At 36.6% G+C, this 18,476-nt stretch overlaps 1 protein-coding gene across 1 annotated transcript; it reads left to right on the plus strand.

Annotated features, from left to right (window-relative positions):
• Positions 1-13,148: 13,148 nt before the first annotated feature.
• Positions 13,149-18,214, plus strand: LOC104608865 (triacylglycerol lipase SDP1-like). Its single transcript, XM_010274982.3, has 4 exons — positions 13,149-13,297; positions 14,416-15,874; positions 16,533-16,676; positions 16,834-18,214. The coding sequence occupies exons 2-4, from the start codon at positions 14,456-14,458 to the stop codon at positions 17,872-17,874; spliced, it is 2,604 nt and encodes an 867-aa protein (XP_010273284.1). The 5' UTR covers positions 13,149-13,297; positions 14,416-14,455; the 3' UTR covers positions 17,875-18,214.
• Positions 18,215-18,476: the final 262 nt, after the last annotated feature.

Consider the following 18,476-nt stretch of genomic DNA (forward strand, 5'->3'; position numbering starts at 1 on the left):
AAGCAATCGTCCGACCCCTAGACTTCGCTCGTTTGTTCGTCTCGTCGGGTGCCCATGGGCCATCATGGCATAATCAGATTCCCATGATGGGCCTGGGTCCATGGCCCAATGGGCGTAGCAAATACTCCTCGAAAACGTTTCCTCACCGATTAACCGTTTTTAGAAATCATCTACTTTAGAAAATTGAAACACCCGTGTGTCTTTGAAAAACGTATTTGGTGGAGGTGATGCGAACATGGCGTTTTTCTATGTATTTCGTCAAAAAAAACCGTTTAATTTGAGCATTTTCTCAACTGATTGCAAGAAGAAAAATGTGTTTTCACTTTTCAGAAAGCTCAACAAAAAGCAACTTAGGGCCCATTTGGTTCCCAGGAATAAAGACATGGAATTAGAATGGAAATGGGTCATTCCGGTTTCAACCGTTTGGTTGGGCGGAATTTGAATCTCATTCCAGCGGATTCCAATTTCCATTCGACCATTGTGATTTTGGTCTGAACCAAACAGACTATGGAAATTGGCCATTTCGATTTTAATTGGAAGTATTTCAATTCCGATTCAGACTGATCCAAATGTTTTCTATAGACTGAGAAAAAATGGGAAGAAGAGAACTCAAAACGAATTAATTACAAGATGCATGAATCGTCGATCGAGTATGTGAATTGTGAGAACCACAAAAGCTTTCTTTCATGTTTCATTGCAGTTGCAGAACCCAAAAGCCTAAAACTGTAATCTAGATCATCTCAGCAGACAAGAATCCAAACGGTGAAGCAAGGTGACTGCCATGAGAATGACCAACACCAGGAAGAGAAATAGACCACCAAGAGGATTCAACCCGTTCCCGTACTCCTCTCCCCTTGAACCCCGCCGGCGGCGGGATCTACGAGGTCGAATGGCTTTGTCGATCGACCGGTCTCGCTGCATTTACTAAGGCTAAGGCTTCCGATTAATCTTCCGTCAATTCTCTCCGGTGGACGACTGGTTTGAGTGGTTGCTAAGTCAAATCTTGGTTGTTTTGCGGTTGGAATGAAGGTTATCGTTATTTGTTAATTTCACATAGAAACCAAACACCGAGCACTAGCTTGTTGATTGTGTATATGGTTTGTTAGAAAAAATTGTTACTTTTTCCATGCGAAGATACCAAGCAATTACAAGGAGGTTGCACAGAGCCGCAGCGATTGATTTACGCGGCAGCCGGCAGAGGCAATACTTTTATAGTTTTTTCAACTTCTTCATGAGAAGATACCAAGCAATCACAACGTGGTGCGCAGCGATTGCTTAGTCTTTTCACGGCAAGACCATATATTATATCCCTCCATTTCAAGTTTTCAACCATAGCATCAGGCCATCAAGCTATGAAACCAGAGAGACAGAGGGAGAGAGAAATCATGCAGTTGGACCTGTAGTTGGGCCAGAATGAGAGTCAGTCCAGGCCAAACCCAAATTCATTTCTTCGGTTTGGGCCTCGCCCAACCTGAGAACAAGTCTGAAATTATCAACTTAGGCCCAGAAATTATCAACTTGCACTCTTTCATTCTGATTTGCTTTGCCTTTTATTGCATCAGTCATTATTGGCAAAACTCTGAAATGACAGAGTTTCAGGTATCCTTGGAATTGAGCTTTTTTTCCATTCTTTTTAATAATATGGGAATTGAATCTGACTCGATTCCACTTACTGGCCAATTCAACAAATTCAACCTTTTACTTTTAGCTGCATTTGGAAGGCGATGTAAAAGTTTATGCCGGTTTGGTTTTGTTGGCATTTGGATGGAGCGTAAATTAAGATTCATGTAAAACTTTACTCCGGGTTTAGATTTATCGGTATTTGGATGAAGTAGAATTTTACATCATAATAAAGCCTCATCTAAAGTAAAGTTTTACATCAATTTTATTAATATAAAATATCATATTTTTCGAAGCTCAATGGTCAGAACCTTTGTACGATTCAGTATGAAACTCCATCGATGAGGTTTTATACTGCTTCCAAATGCAGTCTTTATTTTTTCAGGGCTAGGGGTGGAAAGAATCATCTAAAGCCTGCCCTTACTTTTAGTGATAATGTCTAAAACTTTACCTCAACCTCACGGATGTTCTATTGGGATGCATGACAAGCAAAAAAATGTAAAATCACCACCTCACCCATCACACATTGTATACTGTTTAGAGTCGTGACAATCTCTATTTTGATGTTACCCCAAGTACCCTTAAATAATGGTTGTTCCACAAATGAACGAAATGCCACCCTACCAAACTATAAATGAGGGACCTAGTCACTTGTTGAAGTGACAAACTGTTGAGCATATATTTGCAATGTCTTGGAGTAAATGCATGGGAGTGCAAATAGGCAAACCTTGATTTCCATAATGCTCTCTGATGCTCTCCATGCTGTGAGCTAAAAGGATTTAAATTTGGAAGATTCAATTTCAAGCTAAAGCATCTTCTTTTTGTAGATCATTTACTGATTTTTGGGAAAGCAGCCACTTTGGAGGCTTAAAAACTGAGATTGATACTGGATCTGTTTTGTTCTTGTGAACTATGATAAGTCTTCGATCTCCTTTAGTAAATGCACACCTCTTTTATCAAGATCTAAAATCATGAAAATGATGGGCGTAAAAGAGATGATGTTGGAGAATATGTACCTTGGTGGGTCTCTTCTTAATACTTCCATGAAACACTCAACCAGGAGATTTTATGTAGATAAAACAAGGTCAAAGCTTAAGAATTGGAAATCAGGAATCCTCTCTCATATTGGTAGAACTGCTTTCATAAAACCTACTCTAACTTCCCTCCCCCTTTACCACATGGCATCTTATGCTCTTCCATCCACCATCTGCAAAGAGTTAAGCTCAATTTGTCGTGATTTTTGGTGGGGGAAGGCATCTAAGGAAATACCCATCTATCTGAATGCGTAGAAGTCCTTTTTATTCCCTTTGGAGAAAGGGGGTCTTGGCTTTAGAGACCCAGGTTTGATGAGCAGAGCTCTCTTACTTAAATTGGCTTGGCGTTTCCTCACAGAAACTAATTCTTTATGGATTAAAATACTTAAAAAATAGTATTTTACCTCTTTAAATTTCTAGGGAACAAATTCATAAGAATTCACACTCATTGTTGGGGAAGATCTCATTAAGGGTTGTAGATGGTTAATTTCAAACAGTTGGGAAGTATATATTTCAAGGATCCGTGGATTCCTAAGGGGCTAATTGAAAAGCCAACTAACTAGGAACTTGTTTGCTGTAAAGTGGCCATGCTCTTTAATTAGAATTCTCGGACGTGGAACATCCAATTCTTAAATTTGTTCTTTGATGAGAAAATTATTAACCAGATTACAAAGATTGTTATCCCTCAGGTGGATCCTTTAACTAAAGACAAGCTGATTTGGTATTTAACTCCCCATGGACGGTACTCCTACAACTATGGATATAAATTGTTGTGTCAAGATGTTTCAGAATCTTCTCATGCTTCCTGGGTTTGTGAAAATCTTAGCTGGAAAGAATTATAGAAAATGAAAACTTTAATTCCCTGTGTCAAAATGTTCCTATGGAAATGTTGTAAGGGAGCCCTTTCAGTTAATGCAGAGCTGGCAAAAAGATCAACTAAGATTGAAGCAACTTGCTGCTTGTGTAGAGATTTGGACGAAACTATGGATCACCTCTTTTTTCACTATCCAGCCATTCAGCCTATCTGGTTTGCCTCCTTAGGTATCCGGACTAAGAATATTCAGAACAGTAATTTATGTTATTGACTACAGTATTGGAAACATATTGACAAAATAAGGGATTAATATTCTTGCTTTCCAATGTTTGCTCAAGGGGTAATTGTAATGTGGTTCATTTGGAAGCATAGAAACAAAGTGATTTTTGAACAACACCTATTTAATCCATTTCAGACGCTTGCAGCCATTGAAGCTCATTGTGCCTTACTTTCCAGAGCTACTAATTCAGTTTCAAACACTAATAGTGTTCACTCTGAAATCAGCACGGGTCCTCAGTTGTTTTAGAGGTGGATCAAACCTCCTACTGGAGTCCTTAAAATTAATTCAAATGGGGCATGGAGTGTTTCTCACTTGGCATTAGGAATTGTTATTAGAGATCACAATGGTGATTTCATTCTAGGAAGATGTGCCCCCCTCCATTGTTCTTCCCCTGTAGAAGCTGAAGCCTTATCAATTTTGGAAGGTTTGAGGTGTGCAATTGCTTTGGGCTTTGACGCTCTCATCATCAAAAGTGATGCAAAGCACATTATTGACATTCTCTCTTCGGGTGTAGACCCTCCTTGGAGAGTACATTCTACCATTCTAGAATGTAGGCATCTTGCTTCTTGCTTTGTGTCAACCAACTTTATTCATACATCTCGCTCTTGTAACTGCTTAGCCCACGAGCTAGCTAATCATGCTTTCAGATACAATCGTGCTATGACCTGATCGACTCCTCCAAATTTCATCAGGTCTAAACAAAAACTTATATGCAAGAGAATGGAGTCAAGAGGAAGGGTTATAAGTTTGGGAGTGAGGTTGGAATCTGGAAGTAAGATGAGGTTGTCTCTACTTTATATGTGAGATAATTGAGGTAGGAAGATGGTGGTATAAATTTTGCATCAGTTTTTTTAGATGCAAAATGTATTTGTATTTTTATTTGTAACTGCAAATGAGAAAAAAAAATACTACTTTGTATTAAGTAAAAATGCAAATCATAATTAATTACAAACAAACAAATGCAAAACATAGATGGAATGAGATCAAATAGGTTAGGGTCATATTTGTTATTTGAAAACTACATTTTGTAAGACCTAAAAAAGTGTGCCCTAATAAAGATATATGATTTACAAAACCTTCTAGAAGTAGGGGAAAATTTTAGGCATCATCCATATCATCAATAGAAATTGAGTAATAAATTCACCATCTAATTTGTATATTTTAATCAATCGATGGAACATCCATTTTGGAGTCTTTCTATAATTGAAATTCCTCTTTTCCTTCTATTTTCTGGCATTGATATCCATTACTTTCAATCCATAATTCCATAATTGAAGATCGTGACTTTACAAGGACCACCCTTGTTGAGATTTTTTTTCCTACTTTTATATTGATCCAGTCACCTATTAGGAACATCAGTTTGTGCTTGTCTTACACCTGTATTCCCAAGTCCGTAAAAGGGAGGAGGTTCTGTCTTACATGGGTTGGGTTCAGTTTGGCTTTTGCCAAATTTTGAATACGCCTCATGCCTGATATGGAGTCCGAGCCTAAAACAGTATAAAATTAAGCCTAGAACCCGGCATATGAACAATTTCAAATCAACACTAAAACATTTGCCAAACTCTCAATCCTGATTTGTTTCTCCCCATAATTTCCCAAATAAAAACAGAATGGACAAAAAGAATTCAATATAGCCAACCCTATATAATTGGAGCAAGGCTTAGATGATGACTCATGACCGCCAGAAAAAATCATCTTAGCTTTTAGCTAATCCTAATTCAAAGGTTTAATTGATGGCTTAAAACAAGCATTTTCTTACATTAATCATCTAATCCATTTTATTTCAAACTCTCTTTGATTTGGGATTGAATTAAGATCACTGCAACAATAAATGAATCCGTCGTTTCAAAATCATTTATTCAGAAATCTTTTTCAAGTTCATTTTTATTGGTTTTCGAAGAGTGGAGACATGAAGATATTTAACGATGGTTTTATGTCAACTAACCTTTTTCTTATATTTGATTTGAAAGAAAAAGTAAGAAAAGGAAAGGAAATTTTACAAATCTGTCAATTTACAAGGAAAAAGGTTCTATGAACCAAATACATGAAAATGCTGACATTAAATGAGGAAATAAGAATATGGCCAATTTACATGGCTTTTGTGTCTCATCTTTATGGAACAATATTTTGTTTTTAATTCCTGTTATAATCCTGCTTCCAGTCAACTTTAATCTGTCCATATTATAAAGGATAATTGTTCAAATATTTTAATTTTTAAATTCAATCAATGAGTTAAGATGCTTAAAGAAATACAGTAAAAATTTTTCAAAATTTAAATGCCTTTTTTTCTTTTTTGCTTTTCACTTTTATCTTGCGCACTTGTCCTTAGATACTGAAAATTGATTACTTGTTCAATATTTCATTGACCCAAACAGTTGAACCAGTGAGCCATTTAATATGTTTAAGGAGTTATATTATTTTAGTAATAATAGGAAAAACATGATTTTAGAAAGGTTTTGACTAATCAAAACCCCCCATGATAATTTTGACTAAATCCTACTTCATTGATTACGATGCTAATTGATTGGTTGTAAGTTTTTTCAATATCATGTCTGTCTAATATCATAGTCAAATTTGTCAAACCCTTTATTTTAACATCCAAATATAGAATTTGTCAAAGTTTTAAATGAATTTCAGCTGAACAACAATAATGCAGAATTCTAACTATTAGCCTTTTGCTAAGTGGAAAGAGGTTCCTCAGTAGAAAATACCCAAGAAAATGAAAATATCTAATTTATAAAAAATAAAAAATAAACACACTAATGAGACAGATTCCATGGTCAATGACAAGTTCAATTTTTTATTTGATTAAACTGAATTTGGATCATAAAAAATCAGATTTAATTTGTTTGTAATGGATCCACCCCAATCCAATTAATAGTCAAGTCTGTTAAACATTAGCATGTTTGTATAAAACTGTCAAAGCTGATATAAATACCAAATTTTCACGACCAACTGACGGTGGTTCATCAGTTTATAAGTTTTCTAGCTAGTTGACTTAGGATCAAATTCTATTGTCACCTGGATTGGGGTTATGGGTTTGACGGACTTCAGTTGTATAATGAAGCAGAAAAAAATGACAGTTAAACAAAGGAAAAATCTATGATAACGGAAAGATATGGTACTATAAGAGTTTTGACCAATCAAAGCATGCCTATGAATTCTGATGAATACCACGTGATTCACTCTTTTTGTAATGCCAATTGACTGGTTAGAAGTTTTTCCGATATCATGTCTTTCCGGTGTCATAATGAACCCTTACAAAAATAAAATACAAAAGACAAAACTTTTTTTAAAGGCTCATTAGTTGAGGTCTCATCAAGTTAATTTTGATTTGATTCATTTTATTGTGATACTACAGTATCCAAATTTGATCCAGGTCGCATAGAAACAAGTTTAATACTTTGTTGCGCAGTCACAATCATTCGTTCAGCAAATTTGATCTGTATGTATCTCTACTTTATTGCCTAATTTTGGACAGAAATGGACCAAAGCGTCCAACCAAACACTATTTCAACCAATTTATTTTTTCCCAAAATCAAAAAGAAATGACTGGAAATGAGCTTCAAACGGGACCCAACTCTCTTATTTCTGGTTGGAATCAAATTCTGTGGCAGAATTTGGCGATGAACCAAACAGGCCCTAAGGGTCTACCATATTGCCTTCATATTTAAGAAGATTAAAACTGTGCATGGGCATTGACAAACAGTTAGCCTCCATCACCTTTAGAATCAAGAAAATCAAAATCTCTACTCCATAAATGTTTTTAAGCATCCACTCCATAAATGATTAAATGTATATGTGAAAGGCTGCTTGTACTTGTAGGAACGCCAGATTGACAATTTCTTGTTCCATCATGGTGAAGTTATCATTTTAGCTCAAGTAAATCTCATTTGTGATGTGACAACGAATGTCTCTCACCAATTTGTATCTATCAACTCATCAACCTACCAAGTTCTTAGAATCTGAAATGTACCTAAATGGATCCTTTGTCCTTCAATTTAAAGCTCATTTGATTGAAAGAATTGGGATTTGCTTCCCCAGACCACACCTCACACCCACTTCACAGTTCCACTCCACTGTGTATTGGGAATATTTCTCAATGAATAACAACACAAAATATGGGAGATATTTCTATTACATGGTGGGATGGGGCTGTGAGATTAGTGTGAAGTGCACTCTGTGAGTAACAGATCCAGACTCTGAATGAGACTTGATCATAGTAATTGGTTCAGGATCCAAATTAAGAAACTTCAATAGGTCTTAAATGTTTATTTTGCTGAAGCTGGGATTTGGGAACACAAGTGACAAGACCAGTAGTGGTTCCAGGGCCACATATCTTACTACTTGTCCCATTTTTGAAGCATGTAAACCTACTAATGACTGTATGCCACCTATTAGATCAGGTTCAGCTGGGTAGAAATGAGTTTGGTACTGTGGTTGTGGCTCACTTTTTTTGTTCCAAAATATGTCATAAAGAAAACGCGTTCTTTTTATATATTGGTTTTTGTAACCAAATATATCATCAAATTAAAATTTCGTGCTAAAAAATCCACCACACGTTGGAACACTCATAAAACATTGATTTAGAATATTTTAATAAAAATTTATGTATATCAAATTTAAAATAGAAAATTTGTTATGATGTTGTGTACTGTGTTCCAAACCTGCCATTTCAAACAGACCATAATGGGGCCTAGTGGCTTGGAGTATATCAAGCTTTTTTTGGGCCACAATACTGAACACAGCCTAAATTGGAGTGATGAAATGTTTCTCTGAATTGTCCATGTTTGTTTGCAGTGCAATTTTCATTTGTATTAATGCAAGTGTATGGGGATGCAAATTCTAGTTTACCTTTATTTTGCTTTATTTGTGTATTTGTAGTAAAATTGGAAGTAAATATGTGATCCCTACTTTTATGTGAAAGAATATGATAGTGGGAGGAATTGGGTTTGTTTGGGACTAGTCAAATAGGAAGTAAAATATTGTGATTCCCAGGCTCTGTTTGGAAAGAGTATAAAAACAAATATTTATTGTATAAATACATACAAAATAATATAGAATACAAGATTTTGCACTCTATGTATTTGTATTTGTTTAATGAATTCAACAAATAAAGGCCCATTTGACTCATAAGAGCAAATCGAATTGGCCCACATTGTTTTGTTGGATAGAATCAAAATCTGATTCTTCTTCCTGGTGGAATGGCATTCCAGCCAACAAAAGTAAGACAAGTGACTCCCCAAACCCTATTTCTCTTTATCCCAATGCCAAGCCGCCCTCTCTCTATCTTTATCTGTGCAAATAGGCCACTTGGGATAGAATCAAAATCCGATTCTTCTTCCTGGTGGAATGGCATTCCAGCCAACAAAAATAAGACAAGTGACTCCCCAAACCCTATTTCTCTTTATCCCAATGCCAAGCCTTCCTCCCCCTATTTTTATCTGGGCAAATAGGCCACTTTGATATGGATTTCCATTTGAAACATGAATAAAAAAAGTGGAGAAATAGGCTATTCCGATTCTGATTCTAAGGGATGTCAACTCCAATTCCAATTCCCACACTAAACTAAAAACCCAAACAGGCGCATAGTCCAAATTAGATGGTTGGAAATTAATCATCTAGATCCCAAACTCATTAAAATGGATGCGGATCTGGGGAACTCCATTGGCCCATTCGGGACTAGCATAGACTACAGAGTTAGAATTGCCACTCCTAAACGGCAACCTCGAAGTAGGAATTTATTACTTCCAAAACTCATCCACTCAATCAACAGCGTACAAGGCACATTATTTTATAAATTTGGCGTGAGCATGATTCATGTGAAAGCGTCAAGTCAACATTTATCATCTAATTATTTATCCATTCATTTTCAACCTTGCCAAATAGGTATGGCGATAGGGTAGGTTGGGGAGGGTTTTGTAAATTACAAATCCTCTTGCCTCCCAAAAACCTCCTCAACACTAATTTGCATCTAATTTTTTTATTATTTCTATTATATATAAATAATAATAATAATCAAACAAAAAATAATATGAATATTTCCAATTATTTGATTGAAACATGTACAAAATATATAAATTAAGACTAATTTTAATGATAGACAAAAATTATAAAATATATATTTTAAATCAAATTGAATCGAATCAGATTATATCGGATTAGATAGAGGTAGATCAATACTTAATCTAATTATAAACGGATGGAATTTGGATTAAATAGGGGTAGGATCGAATTTGAATTCGAAGTCGGATAATTGGATACCGTGTGCAATCATTCCGTACAAAATATGGAAAATGAATCGTGTTTAAGTCACTAATTAAGAGTTCGAATTTCAAAGGCCCAAAAAGGATTTTGATCGAACACAATGGAATGGAGAAATGGGATTCATGTAGTTATCTTAGAAAAAAACTTTAGCTCTTTTAAGTTGTAGGTAAAATTGCTTTTAACGGTGGATAACGAATCAACGCCTCCTTATTTTTATCAAATTTTTTGAATGCTGGATGAGTTAATTTTAAATCCACCATGGAAATGTTATTGTACCTATAATTCAATTGGAGTCAAAGTTTTCTCAATCTTATATAATTGAGATCAGGCTTAGATGATAATGAGGATGAGGATTTAGGCTATGTTTGGGAGTGTTTAAAAATAAGTGCTTATTTGGGCCATTAAGCATTTATTAGTATTTAAGAAATAAACATGAAATAAGTGTTTATTTTAAAAATAATGGTTTATTTTTTAAGTCCAAATTTTCAGCTTTTTTAAAGTTGTTATACAATAAGCACTTATTCGATTTTTTTTCCTTCTAAAACTATCCCTAGTTGAATTTTAAAATACCACTTATAATATTATCCCTATTTTAATTTTATAAAAGTACTTTTGTGAAAACACTTTTACGAAAGCATTTTTATAAAAGTACTTTTATGAAAACACCTTTACAAAAGGACCTTTATAAAAGTATTTTATGAAAACACTTTTAAGAAAGTACTTTTACAAAAGCATTTTTACGAAAGCACTTTATAAAAGTACTTTTCTAAAAGTGTTTCCATAAAATTCACAAAAGTGCTTTCATAAAAATACTTTCAAAAAAGTGCTTTCGTAAGGGTACTTTCTTAAAAGTGCTTTCATAAAAATACTTTTTATAAAAGTGTTTTTGTAAAAGTGCTTTCACAAAAGTATTTTTATGCTTTCGTAAAAGTGTTTTCATAAAAGTGCTTTCATAAAAGTGTTTTTATAAAGAAAATAAAGGATAAAATAGTCACAAATGCTTATTTAAGTGCTTAATAAAGAAAAAGGCTACCAAATGCCCAATATAAACTTGAAAAAGTTGGGTGCCAAATGCAAATAAGTGCTTATGTTAAAAATAAGTGTTTATTCGAATAAGCACTTATTTGCATTTGGTACCAACTTTTTCAAGTATTTATTTTAAAAAAATAAGTGCTTATTTCATATTTGGGATCTAGTGGTTTTTTCTTCAATAAGCACTTGTGACTCTTTTGTCCTTCATTTTCTTTCAATTTTTCAAAATATTCCATGAGGGGTGGACACATAAGTTGGAAATTCGGGTGGTGTTTGATTATTGCCTTCATTACTAGAGTTGCATATCGATCTGAAACCCCAACCTGGAATGAAAACACATATCTCCATTGCTGGCAACAGATCAATCTAAAACCTAGATATCCACCGCTGGAATGAAAACACAAATCAATCTAAAAACCGGTTCGATTTTGAATCCATATCTCCACCGCTGGTAATAGATCTCTGCCACTAGTAATAGATGAACGATTTCCACCACTAGTTACAAAGGGTAATGAAGAAGAAACTATCGGTGGCCCAAACCATGGTTTTTAAAAATGAACCGGTCAGGGGTCCGGTTATCGATCCGAACGGTTAGACCATTTGACCCGAATGGCCGGCTTGTTCTGACAAAAAAATAAAAAAAATTAAAAAATTGCAAAACTATTAACCGGCCGGTTCAGCAGTTTGCTAACCAAAATCAATGGTTTTGAGGGAAAAAGCGGTTTTGGAGAAAAATGGCAGTTTTTCTGGTCCGGTCTGGTTGAAAACAGTGGCCCAAACCATACATTTTTACATTTGAAGGGCATTATTGGAGTTATAAAAATTAAATAAGGATAGTGTTGGTAGAAATGGATGGAATAAGGCTCATTGTTTAAGCACTTAAAAAACTAGAAATTTTAAAATAAGTACTTATTTTCCAAACACCAATAAGTGCTTAATGGTGTGGTCCTGACCCAAAATAAGTGCTTATTCGAACAAACACTTATTTTTAAGCATTCCCAAACTTAGCCTTAGATTCATCTATAATTCTACTCATAATATTGTTCCAATCATAGAAAGCCCTCCTAGCACCCTTCTCCTTCATACAAGGTGGAGAAAATAACATTATTGTAGATCTCACATAAAAAAAAAAGAATAAAGGTGTCGTTTTTGCAAGTCTTTGTATAAAGATCTTCTAACAGCTTAGATGATCAAAAGACATTTTGAACTTTTGGGGCCTTGTCTTTAAAGAAAAATACAGTTTTATAAGTGGCTCAGTCTACCGGACTTTTAAAAAACACGTTTAGATGCTATCTATCATGCAAAAAGACCAAAAAACTTCATTTGAAGCTTCCCGAAATTTGGCCTTTACAGACGTTTTATACTCAATCTATTTGCAATACCATTTATTTGTATAAATGCAAATGAAATTCTTACCACAAGCAAACAGAACTTAAAAATACAATTCCAAATTGCCATTTATGAAATTTATTTTCTTGTTTATAAAAATACAAATTTGTTTTCCCCTAGATAGAAATGCATCTTCTCCCGTGGATCCCTTATGCCATATTTTACGGTTGTTTTTCATATCTATTTTATGTTATATGACACGTGACAAAATATAAATAATAATAGTTGAAAAATAAAGTTCCACTTATCTTTGTTATTTAACTCTACTAATTTCAGTCATTATTACTCTTTTTTTTTTTCAGCCGGCTTTCTAATTTTCTATATATCTTTTTTATTTCATAATCGAAATTTCAGTTTTTTTAAAACCTTGGTCCTTTTTTTTTGGTAATATTAAAACCTTGGTCCTTGGTCCTTGGTCCTTGGTCATGACTCAAGAGTTGCCAACTTGCCATGTTCCAAAACAGAAAGTCCGTTCAATCGACGGCTTGGCGTAAGCATGATTCATCGGAAAGCGATAGAGATGGATGATGGATTACTTCAAACGAGAACGAACACCGCCAAATGAGAACGAATCAAACCGTGCCAAATAGACATCGCCCGTCCCTATCAGCCCATCATCATCCATTCCTCCCAACTGAAATTCGAAAACGTATTAAGCGAGCAAAACGTGTTCAGACTTGTATAAAACCTCTCTCTCTCTCTCTCTCTCTCTAAATTACAGGAGCGAGTTCGTTGGGATTGGATTATAGGGGTTAGAGGTTTTTGGAACTCTGCCTTTTCTTTTTCCTTTTTTAAATGTTTTCGTCTACAAAATGCAAATTTGCATCACAGACGCCAACCATTATTAGCAGGACATTGCAGGTTCGGTAGTTATTTCGTTTATTTGATTTTGTTTTGATTCAAGTAATCGAAGTTGGGTTATTATTTCGTTGCAGCTCTATAATAATAGATGGTTCAGAGATTTGGACGATAGAAGCTATGTTTTAGTAGCGTAGGGAGCTTCTTTCCTTGCTGATACGGATCAACGTCACAGTTTGATTCCCGTTTTTCTTTTCTGGTTTCTCGAATTTCTCAAAATTTTAATTTCTGGTTTGTGTTTCGGAGTTATATTTATCCTTCTTTCTTTCACTGTATGTCTCTCTGTTTTCCTGTTTACGTCCCTCGTGGGGTTTCTGGGTTTTTGGATTTTTGAGAATTGCTAGCTTTTAATTTTCTTGTTCTGGTTTTTTGGGTTTGAATTTTTGAGAAATGAGAGCCCGGGTTGAGGATCCTTCTCGGGTTTTGGGTGGAAGTTGGTTTCAGTGGTCAAATCATTCATTTTAATCTCTGTTTCTATCAACCCAATTCGCGATTTGGTTATTTGAATCTGTATTTTTGAGTCTTCATTGCCTCTTTTGAATGAGTTCGACTTCAGTCAGCGCAAACTCCGTTAGAACACTGTTCGAACAGCCTTTACAGTCTTGCATTGGGAACATCTCCATACTTTTGTGCTTTATTTCATGGGAGATACTCTCAATGCAATGCTATAAAGATGTTCGAAACTTCGAATGGGGCTGACTGAATCCGGTTTCCTTTTGAAATGTTGACTCATTTCTGTTAATCCTGGTTGAAGTTTAGAAAAGAGCCACAGCCACCAATTCTTTCTCTGCATTCGGCTAAAGGTACGAAGTTTGGGTTGAAAATCCGATTTTGTTCCCTCTCTCTGATAGTTGAGAAGCTGCGAATTCAGGTCTGAGAATATAAACCAATTTGTGTTTTTTTTCTCCTTCTCCATTACCGGCAATTGATTCTACAAATTAGGGTTGGAGGGCAAAAACTCGTATTGGATTTTCTTCGATAGTCGTTTCTTGTTTGTGCTCTGAAATCTTAGTTTTGAGAAAATTTTGAATATCTAGTATACCCTGAGTTCCTAGTGCTAGTCTTGGAGTAGAACTTATGTTCTTTCCCCTCTCTCCTGTTGTTTTTTGATATCGAGACAGTTGGGCTTGCTTGCTGTCAATAACTTTTTCGAGATAAGATATGGATATCAGTAATGAACCCAACGTTGATCCATTCTCAATCGGACCCTCAACGATCATTGGGCGGACAATTGCTTTCAGGATTTTGTTCTGCAGGTCGATATCCCAATTAAGGCAGAAAATTCTCCATTTTCTATGGAATTTTCTTTGTCGGTTTAGAGACTTTCTGCTACCGGTGGTTTCTTCGTTTCATCCCCGGAATCCACAAGGGATATTGGTAATGGTGACACTCATAGCTTTCCTGTTGAAGAGATACACAACTATTAAGCTAAAGGCGGAGATGGCTCACAGGAGGAAATTTTTGAGGAATATGATGAGAAATGCTTTGACATACGAGGAATGGGCTCATGCAGCCAAGATGCTGGACAAGGAGACCACCAAGATTAACAAGTCGGATCTTTATGATGAAGAACTGGTAAGTAATAAGCTCCAAGAGCTTCGACACCGTCGTCAGGAGGGTTCTCTCAGAGATATAATTTTCTGTATGCGTGCTGATTTGGTCAGAAATCTGGGTAATATGTGCAACCCGGAACTCCACAAGGGAAGACTTCAGGTGCCAAAACTCATAAAGGAATACATTGATGAGGTTTCAACTCAGTTGAGAATGGTTTGTGACTCAGACTCCGAGGAACTTCTCTTGGAAGAAAAGCTCGTATTCATGCATGAGACAAGACATGCATTTGGGAGGACAGCGTTGCTCTTGAGTGGTGGTGCATCGCTGGGGGCTTTTCATGTGGGTGTGGTGAAGACACTTGTGGAGCATAAACTTCTGCCCAGGATAATTGCAGGCTCTAGTGTGGGATCCATCATGTGCTCCGTTGTTGCCACAAGGTCTTGGCCTGAACTTCAGAGTTTCTTTGAGGATTCTTGGCACTCTTTGAAGTTTTTTGATCAGATGGGTGGGGTTTTTGCGGTTGTTAAAAGGCTTATGACCCAAGGAGCTGTTCATGAGATAAGGCAGTTACAGATGTTATTGAGGCATCTTACAAATAACCTGACATTCCAAGAAGCATATGACATGACTGGCCGTATTCTTGCAATCACAGTTTGCTCCCCAAGGAAGCATGAGCCTCCAAGGTGTCTTAACTATTTGACATCGCCTCATGTTGTTATATGGAGTGCAGTGACTGCTTCTTGTGCTTTTCCTGGTTTGTTTGAGGCTCAGGAACTGATGGCGAAAGACAGAAGTGGTGAAATTGTTCCTTACCACCCACCATTTCACATGGATCCTGAAGAAGATAATGGTACATTGGTGCGTAGGTGGAGAGATGGTAGTTTGGAGAGTGATTTACCCATGTTGCAACTGAAGGAACTGTTCAATGTTAATCATTTCATTGTCAGTCAGGCCAATCCTCATATTGCACCATTATTGAGGCTAAAGGAGCTTGTCCGAGCTTATGGAGGAAATTTTGCTGCCAAGGTATGTGGATGATCTTAAGTACTTTATGACATTTACTGTTCTCAATAACATTTGCATCCTCCAGTTTCTCTAAGCTATTTTGTTATATGAAGCATCAAGGCATACTGAAGATGCTCAGGGACTCCTAAAACAGTTGGGTGGGATATTTGCTAGGATACGGTTCTTTACAATTGACGCATGACCAAACTTCCTACATCAGGGAGGACAGGAGGGTTCTGCAAAATACACATAGAAGTTGTTGGTCAGTTTCATCACATAGTGTTAAAAATGCTTATGTTGAAGTGCAGTCTGAACCCTTCACAGCTCAAAAGCACATTTCCTGGAAGATCTCAATTACTTGGGAACAATAGCCAATCTGTTGATCATTCAGTTTCTAGCACATTGTTGGCCAATGACCGATACTACATGCTTCAAATCTCAAAATTAAATTGCTTGACCATTGTCTAATATCCCTTCTGATTGGTCTTCAGATCTTTGAGCATCTGTGCCATATGTATGTCGTTCATCTGTATTTGGAATACATACACAAACTTTATGTACTGATTATGCCATTTGACCTACTTCTGTTCTCAAGCTGAGTCACTTGTGCATGTGGGCATTTACTCATTGCTTTTGTTCCTTGTCAAGTGATTGTTAACTTGATCTTTTAATTTTCTAGCTTGCTCATCTCATGGAAATGGAAGTCAAGCATAGATGCGACCAGGTACTGGAACTTGGCTTTCCATTGGGAGGACTGGCCAAGCTGTTTGCACAGGAATGGGAAGGTGATGTTACAGTTGTTATGCCTGCCACACTTGCCCAGGTAGGTTTGAGGTGCTGCTAGGTTATTTTATGCACGTATTGATGGTATTCTGTTTATTTAAATAACAGTATGCAGACTGATTCAAAATAGATTTTCCAGTGTTGGATTAACATACCCATTTTTTTTATGTTTTCCTTATTTTTGTTGTCTATCGCAGTACTCAAAAATTATACAAAATCCATCTCGTGTAGAGCTCCAAAAGGCTGCTAATCAGGGCAGGCGGTGCACCTGGGAGAAGCTCTCTGCAATAAAAGCCAACTGCAGCATTGAACTTGCACTAGATGAATGTGTTGCAATTCTTAACCATATGCGTAGGCTCAAAAGGAGTGCAGAGAGAGCTGCTGCTGCTGCTTCTCATGGGTTGGGAAGCACAGTTAGGTTCAGTGCTTCCAGAAGGATCCCCTCATGGAACTGCCTTGCACGAGAGAACTCAACAGGATCCCTTGATGAAATTTTTTCAGATATTGCATCCCCATTGCAACAAGGTGTTGGTGTACACATAGGAGGACCATCTTGCCAGAACATTAGATTCCACCGCAACACACATGATGGAAGTGATAGTGAGTCAGAGAGTATAGACCTCAATTCATGGACAAGATCTGGTGGACCCTTGATGAAAACAACTTCAGCAGATAAGTTAATTGACTTTGTTGAAAGTTTGGATGTTAATGCAAAATCCACTAGACCATTGACTAGGGAAGATGAGATCAAAGGGCTGATGGCTCATTCCAATTCCATTGTAATTCAGATAGTGGAAAATGATCCATACTTTAACAGTTCAAGGATAATAGCACCAGACTCTAGGATAACAACACCAGACAGAAACTCTGACACAGAGTTCAATCAGCAAGAGGCAATTAATAGAACTTCTTCCAATAGCATCACGGTGACTGAAGGAGACCTCCTGCAACCTGAAAGAGTCCATAATGGTTTTGTATTCAATGTTGTGAAGAAGGAAGACTTATCTCCTACTCACAGGATTCTGGAATCCGAAAGCCCCCAAGCTTCATCTCAGAATCCCATTGCAGAATGTATGCAACTTGAATGTCTAGAGAAGGAAATGGATGCCAGCTCAACATCTGAAAATGGTAATGATGATGGAACCATCTCTAACAACCTTCAAGAAGCTAATCCACATGGTAGTTCTGAGGATCATTTTGTCTCAAACCAAGATAGTTCCCTATCTGTGGACCCATGAGATTTTCAGTCCCTCTTTCCTGCAGTAATGCATGCAACAGTTGGACGGAGCTCCTTTCCATGATTTCTGTTACAATTTTGGGGTAGGCTAGGGGATGTCACTCTTCAAGAGAAAATTCAAATTGACATGAAACCTGAACTTCAAATTCAAGCTAGGTGACAAATAGAAATGGCAGAGTCCTACTGTTCTTATGGACCCTAGAAATATGATGCTGGATTGTGTATACTTCTGAGAGGGAGTTAGAGACAGCATTCCACGAATGTAATCTCATATTAAAGTAAAATCTAGTATCAATTTTATCCATTTAATTAATCAATAAACATCTTATCTTATATGGCCATAGTCATACTATTTACAAAGTTTATGATGGATCCCAGGCGAATAACCCACTATCAGGTCACCGGGCCCATTCGGTGTAGGAAAGCCAGGCCCACACGGGTCATGAAGCCATGCAGTGAGCAGCTGCGGCACATGCCAAACATTACAAACCTCCCCTGCGATTTGTTTATAACTGTAGGCCACGTCCTAACCACCCACATGCAGAGCTCGAAGTCATGAAGAGCTGATTAGTGTGAGAGCCTATATAAGGCCATGATTAGAAT

The sequence above is a fragment of the Nelumbo nucifera genome, chromosome 7 (assembly GCF_055504915.1).
Source record: "Nelumbo nucifera cultivar China Antique chromosome 7, China Antique-T2T, whole genome shotgun sequence".
NCBI classification, from domain to species: Eukaryota; Viridiplantae; Streptophyta; class Magnoliopsida; order Proteales; family Nelumbonaceae; genus Nelumbo; species Nelumbo nucifera.